Here is a 7,971-nt window from a genome sequence, read left to right on the forward strand (position 1 = left end):
AGAGAGAGAGAGAGAGAGAGAGAGAGAGAATCCTTTTTTTTATTTAATGCATTATTACAGTAAGCTAAGCGGAATTGTTTCAACCCCAGTGAAATGAAACTGCAAACGTATCTCAGCCACTCGTCTACAGCAACAAAGTAGACAACAAAGTTGTTCTTATGGATTAAATTATAGGAAAAGGCGAGCTGAAGATAGAACTGTACTAGAAATAAGGAAGTCTAAGATGGAAGCGAAAGCTGCACGTGACCCAAAATTCACGTCAAACACGCGCTAACGGTTTCTTTTTTATTCATTATTTAAGTTGTTTTTTTTTTTTGTTTTGTGTTTTCACGCTAGGCTAAAAACGCTGTGACGAAATTTAGATTTTCACTTTTAATACAACAGCCGTTCGTTGTTGTTATTTAGCTTTTAACAGCTTCTGCGTCTACAGGGGTCCCATTTTAAATTATGGACGATCATAATGTAGAGTTGCCGCAAAGAAAAGAAAACAAGACGAAGGTAAAAGACCTAGTCATATTTCAAGATATTCGTCCGACCTATGAGCCGAACGAAAATGTCACTCTTACATATTCTATAAAATATTCATTCACTCCGAGTTTGGACGACTGGATTGGAATTTTCCCCGTAAGTTGGACTTCAGTTAATGATTGTGTCGATTCAGTTTGGTCAAGCCACCAATATTTAAAGGAAACGAATAATATTAGAAAAGTTAATTTCCAGTTTCAATTTCCGTCAAATAGCTCCTATAGCTATGCGTTTGCATATTTAAACAATCGCTGTGAAGTTTTAGGTATTAGTTCACCATTTAAAATTATAGCTAAAGATGAAGATAAAATGAAAGTCTCGAGACCACTCGACACTTCTTTAAAAGTCAACGATGAAATTCTTCAATGCCGTAACAACTGGCTGCCAATGATTCAGAAACGACGAGAAAAAATCACCGCTGTCCATGATATAGTATATCCTGTTCCATCTTGTCTGAAAACGGCCAATAACTCAGAATTATTAACACAAAATATCGACAATATTTTAAATGTTCCATTAGAAGAAAGCAAATCGGAAAACATTCGGAAACCGACGGAATTTATTAACTTATATGATCTGTGTAAAGAAAACTCCAGCGTTGATAATTTTGCTAATTTTAAATTAAACGAAATGAACATTACAGAGAAACAAAGTGAAAACAAAGTTAAAAATGATGAGAAGAATCTAAAATACCTAAATGAGGAGTCGGTTAAATCAAAGGCACTTCTGAAAAGAGGAAATCGTGACGTTATAGCGTATACCCCGAAAACCAGGTCTCTGTATTACCCGAGGGAACTTTACATGCAAAAATGTTTTCTAAGAAATTCGTGGAATGTTCACATGCTGAGTAAACTTAAAAAGCTGCCAAGCAATGTTGTTTACCACGATGATTCACTGAACATGTGTGCCAATAAAGGAAGAAAGTTAAGAATCTGTTCAGAAAAGGAATCAACTAAAACAGGTAATATCTTTAATGCACCAACATCAGAAAGTGAGCTGGTAGACACGAAGGAAAAAGAAAATGCTAATCTCAACACACAAACAGTATCCAGAGACGAATATATTCATCTGAAAGAGAGCCTTGCCTACTATAAGAATCTAACTGAATCTAATCTGCTAGAAATTGAAAAATTAGTTAAGATTATCAAGGATCTACAAACAGAGGTAGAATGTGTTAAGGGAATAAAGTTTGGTTTTGAGTGGAGATTAATGAAACAGGGAAATGATATTGGCAAACTGAAGGATCAATTGAAAGGAAGCGTTGAAAATCATTGGAAACAAGTAATGGCCCTTGAGAAAGAAAAAGCTTTGTTAAAGAGACTCAACTACGATCTTCAGAAAAAGGTAACTGAAACTTTATCCGAACTCGATCAAGTTAAAATTTGTAATACAAACATAACCAAGAAACTACAGTCGATGTTAAGTTCTAGATTTTCATATGGTTCTTGTTCATTCGATCAATTAAACCAGACTATTGACAATTTTAGCAATATAGAAAAGAAGACTACTTCCGATGAATATTCTATCAACATCAGACCGTATTCTTCTGATGATTCTTTTCAAATTAATTCTCCAAGCAAAAGAAACATCAACGACAAACCTTTTCAGAATGTTCTCGAGAGCTATGGAACATCTAACATGAAAATGCCATTACAAAGTTGCGATTCTTTCAAAAGAAATCAAGAAGAAAGTGACAACCATAAATTGGATATATTTAGTACCACAAATAAGATGAAAAACCTTGGCTGGGACAAGCAAACGCAAGTAGAAAACAAACCACTTCCTTTCTGTGCTTCATTTCCATTTAAGAATGTTTGTAAGTTGAATTCAAATTCATTGAAAAAATTCTTCAATTCGCAAAACAAACCATTTCGTTCAAAGACGGAGGAAAATGACTTTACACTGACAAAATCAGACAGACTTTTTAAAACTAATAAATCTACGAACACACCGACACCCAAACCGGTTCTATGTTCAGAATCTTTAGACTCTGATACGGAATTAGAATTAACATGTAAAAATCGGGACTGTATGCAAAAGTCTGGCTTTCATTCAAGTGAAATGAAGAAATCTAGCCACACGACAGCTACAAACACGGAGAAACATATCATGGACGTTGTAAATAAACATAAAACGGAGTCTTCCGTATCACAAACTGATAAAAAACAGTCTGACATCGAAGAACTAAGTTATGATAACAACGATGAAAGTTTAATTGATATGAATTTTCCCAATGATACCCCTGTTAACTCAGACTTCCATTGGTGGTCAAGTGAGATGTCGTCAGAAACAGAAAGTATTATTTCATTCAACGAAGGAAAATCTGATTCTGATTCATTGAGTGAAGACGGTACTACTGCTAAAGAAACTTCTGTGGAAAATTCTCCCTGTCTTCAGAAATCTGGGAGCAATTCTTTTATTGAATCCATATTGGAAAGAGAAAAGAAAAACTTTGCGTCCTTCAGTTCATCTTTAAATGACCAATTTATGTCAACTGCTCAGCGTTCGCAAACTGACTGTAATTTTTTAGCGAAACCTCAGAATCTGCGGAAGATTTCTTCTGAAAGTCAGGAATTATCGCAACCTAATTTACAAGATACTTCAACCCCAGATCCAGAGGACTCGGTGTTTTATTCGACTGTAAGTGGGAAAGAAAAAGAAATCAAGTGGAAGTTTGCCGATTCCTCGTGGGAAGATAATCCAGATCAAGAAAATTTTCCTTCTAATTTAAAAAAGGCTTTAAATGTAAATTACCAGTCCAAAAATACTAACACACCATTTTCTTTATCTCCATTGGAACACGATTCAAATGAAGGAGGGTTGTTTGCAAGGTTGTTCGGCAGTGAAGGTAAATTAGAGAACAGCTCAAAAGGTAAAAGCGCTAAACTCCAGGCAACGGCTAGTAAACGAAGAGTCAGGAGTGATTTAAAAAGCAAACGGAATTTGGTAAGCAAGCGAAAAAGCAAAACACCTGGTTTGGAAGCCATTTCCAAACCCAAATCCTTGCTAAGCAGTGCCAATGAATCAAAAGTTCTTGCGGAGATAACAAACACTATTGGCGAAGAAACAGACAAATGTCAGTAATAGAAAACGGTAATATGCAGCTTACACACATATAAAGTAAAGTGTGTGGTGGGTGTATGTATGTATGCGTATGTGTGCGTGTGTATATATATTTATTACACACACACACCTTGATTGTCATGTGTGAACCTCAATCTTTTTTTTTCTGCAACAGAGAAAGGAGAAAGAACTGGGTTTTGTGAAAAAAAAACCAAAAAAAAAACAGGTGTTAAAAATATGAAAAAAAATGTCTTAATTGTAAAACCTCTTCAGTGTATACATCCATTCATACATACACGTGTGTGTGTGTCTGTGTATACATATCTATTATCTATCTATATTTATATATACATATATATATAATTAAAATAAGCAACAGTACATATATGTATATGAATTTACGTTGACTTTAAAAAGACGGTGTTTCGGAGTTGGAGAAAAAAGTCAATTTTTGTTTAATTTTAGTTTTATTAATTTTTATTTCCCATATTTGTCATATTTTGTTGTTAGTACTGCTGCTGCTGTTGATGTAATGCCATTCATATTTTTTCTAAATATTGACTTTTTCTTACTCTTTTTAGTAATCAACCGTTCTTCTACTGTTATTTGTTATATTTTATATCGTTTGTGGCTTTGTAAGACACACATTACTGATGAATAAACAACGGGAGAGAAAATTGCCTTTCTAGCATAAGGAATCTCTGTTTTTATAGGTTTTGTTGTTTGTATAACCCAGGTAATTAACCGAGTCTTTACATCAGATAAAATGCGTTCTTGTGTTGAAATCAAGTATTCGAGCACGATTTCTGATATCCGGGTGGTAACTTGGAATGAGGATAATTTCAAGTCGTTACACCGGTGTAGCGCCCAACAATAATCTGAACGGGAACTTCAGCAGTGTCTTACACTTTACATTTTTGCTGAAAGTTTTTTGGTAGACTCGAAGCTATATTAGAAGACACTTGCAGCTCAAGGTGCCACTCAATCAGATCGAAATTGAAAGCCTGTAGCTGTGAAGAGATTTGTGAGTGACAAGGCTGCTCATTCGAATTTCATGCACAATCCATTTAGCTTGCTTTTCCGTTTGCTCAATTTCACTCATAAGAAAAAGGGGCGGGGCTACTCGAGAATATAGAAAATGACATTTGTCTATGATATCACCCTATAAGGTTGTCAAGCGTGAGACTTTGTATTGAGAAGCAAACTTATAAACCATTCGACCACTCTGCACTTACATAGGTAAATAAATTATAACAAAAAGGAAGAGATGATCAGACATCAAGCGTATGAATTTAGATTAATAAAGAAGCGTGGCGTATATTGAAAGTCACACTCAATGAATTTTCGGTATTTATTGATCACTGATTTTCAATATTAATTGGTGATTAAATCTAACTGGTAGATTAGCGTCGACCTGAAACAATTTTTTCTTTTTCATACATTATTGAGATTCGTTCTTTAACGTTGTTCGATTCAGGTCAGAGTTAATTATCTTTTAATTACAGTCTTTTGCAAGATGTTTAATTTCTGTGTCTACGAATGTATATTATATTATATAACCTCTCCTCGAGCGAGTGCCTGTTTTTTTCCCCTTTTTTTTTTTTGACCCAGGTGAATTTAGAAACAAAACTTGTATAAAGTGGACGACCGCCTTTAGAGCTAATGGCAACATGTCCTGCAGAGGAGATAAGCTCCATGAGGATTATTAAACTCAAGGAAACAAATGGACGAAAGTTAAATCACTATTTAATGCTATACCAGATCAGTCAAACACAGGAAGCTCAACATCAAAGCTGAAAAAGTAAAGAGGTTTGAGAGAAAAAAAAAAAAAAAATCAGACGACACCAACAGAAGCAATGCAATAGGATAATAGATAAAAAAAAATACGAGCGTATAGGGTATTAGTTTTGAGTTGAAACCACTGATCACATAATGGAGTATAGATTCTCTCCAAATGTGTGGTCTTGTGTAAAAGTTAATTAATCTTTAAAAATAGCATTAGGCGGTGAAATTGGTAAAATTGTTAGAGAATCGGACAAATTGTGTTGCGATATCTGTTGCGCTTTTTTATGTTCGGAGCTCAGAGCTCGATATAGAACTTGGGCTTTAGCTTTCATTCTCTTGTGGTGAGGGGGATAAAGCTCTTACCCAGTATCTAGGCAACGCTTTCGAGTCGTCATATTCTGAATGTTGCGTAGGTCGAAAGAGGAGGTGCCGAGAGTTTGACTACTCAGAGTTACAAACGGTGCCGAAAGACAAAAGTAGGGTACATGTTACATCCTCGAATGCTAGTGAGGACAATATATATTAGTAACCCCGTCCATTGCTCATTGTATGGTTAATTTTGTAGAGTAATACGCATTACAAAAATAGTGCATAAAACTGAAAGATATAAACACTTATCGAAACAATAGAGACGTGAAGATATTCATTTTATAAAAAAATTAAAAAGAAATTGAAAATTTATATTTACTTGGACAGCATCCGAAAATCGATTGAGTCAAAGAAAGGTCTTTTTGTGTCGAAGAGGCTCTTAAGAAGCCGCTTGTGTTCGAAATAAGAAGTGCTGGAAGAAGAAATAAAGACACAAATGATGGTCAGTACTGGAATAGAAGATTAAAAAAAAAAAAAAAAAAAAAAAAGAACTTTCTTTTTTCTTTCTTTCTCTCTCTCTCTCTTTTACACACACACACACACGCACACATATACCATGATACCGTGTGGACTGAGATTCCCACTGACAAGCACCTGATATTAAACAAAATGTTAAAACATTTATGGTATGCAAGTTGGTTATCCCAGTTCTCTGCATCTACAGGAATTGTTGAGCATATCTGCAGATTGGCTGCCAATTACTTTCGTGTTAGTTGAATTGATGAGACACCTCTGTAAGAATTCAATAATGTTCTACAATTGATTAAGACTGTCCACCTATTTTTTTCCCCAATCCATCGAGAAACAGCTAAATTAGCCGTGTTTATATATCTACTACGTAATATACATGTTAATATGTTTACACAAAATATGTGTATATATATTCTACTGCCTTTTTATCTACTTCAGCTAGAGGCTATAACCGTGTTGCTGCACCGCCATAAACGCTGATACTTATTTACTTTAAGGATCTATTTGAAAACGGGGGCACCAGTTTTCATTTATGTTTTATGTAGTGTTTTTGGTACGGAAAGACTTTCAAACTTCGTATACTTATCTATTTTGTGTTATAGAACAGAAAAAAAATTTTTGTATTCGAATTTATTTCATGTAAAAAATTGTCTTATTTCGATAATTTCTACTAATCACTGACGTCTATTTAGTTGAAAACAGTTAGCGCTGTAACGGTGTATATCGTATTAATCCTCTAACCATACTGTTAACCCTAACTCTAGAATCCGAACTCTAAAATTGTAACACACACAGATACGCAAAGCGTAATTTATTATATAAACAATATATGCGTATAAATTACGATTAAACCGGATGAAATATGTCACAGGGAATAACATTTTTATGACCGCCGAGCAGTAACTCTATTCAGCTGAATAGACGTCAGTGATTGGTTGAAATTACAGAAATACGACAACTTCAACATGGAATAACTTACGATGTACATTTTTTTGTTAAGAAGACTAAGAGTAAAAGATGTTTTATATGACACATTCTACCAGTGTCCCAAGTTTCAAAGTGTTTCGTTAAGAAAATACTGGTGCCCCCATTTTGAAATAGATCCGCCTTTTTATCTACTTCAGCTAGAGGCTGTAACCGTGTTGCTGCACCGCCATAAACGCTGATGCTTATTTATTTTAAACTTACTTCCCGATACTGTCATCTTACTGCGACGATAATGCAATTTAAGGTTATGGTATTTGTGCGGTAACTATCGTCTATGTCGTAATCGATACCACAACCACTGACAAGCAGCTATTCACATACAAGCTTATAGGAAAGTAGTTATACACCATTAGGTGTACACCCGCTTTCCTATATTAAATTCTAAAGAAACAACGTAACGCAGATTCCGATCCATCAACCCAACAATATTTATTTACAGAGTGGTTATTTGTGAAGCTCTGGTGCTGACATGTGAGAGAGCTCCGTTGGACGTCTGAGCTCATGGTCAGCCGGCCGAGAAAGAGAATGAATAAGGGCGCCAAACTTGGATGTCCAATAACCACGCATGCGCACGAGACAAGGCGTTACTACAAGCTCATTCTACCACTTGGTATGTTGAAATTATATTCAACAACTTTGGACACAGTCATAACCTTTAGCCGAGAAAACAAAAATGAAATTTTGAGGACTGTCACTAGGCCAGTCTTAGTTTTCGATGCAAAATGATCACATGATATTAACGCACTGACGTAGTATGGACCCCCCCCCCCC

The 7,971-nt window shown here is 35.2% G+C and overlaps 1 protein-coding gene across 1 annotated transcript in view; it reads right to left on the bottom strand.

Moving 5' to 3' along the window:
• LOC106880038 (uncharacterized) overlaps positions 1-7,971 on the bottom strand; it is a 456,507-nt gene that overhangs the window by 432,212 nt on the left and 16,324 nt on the right. Inside the window, exon 2 of the mRNA XM_014929839.2 lies at positions 6,062-6,154. Coding sequence (XP_014785325.2) covers positions 6,062-6,154 — 93 coding nt within the window. The remainder of the gene's footprint in view (positions 1-6,061; positions 6,155-7,971) is intronic.

The sequence above is a fragment of the Octopus bimaculoides genome, chromosome 22 (assembly GCF_001194135.2).
Source record: "Octopus bimaculoides isolate UCB-OBI-ISO-001 chromosome 22, ASM119413v2, whole genome shotgun sequence".
Classification (NCBI taxonomy): Eukaryota; Metazoa; Mollusca; class Cephalopoda; order Octopoda; family Octopodidae; genus Octopus; species Octopus bimaculoides.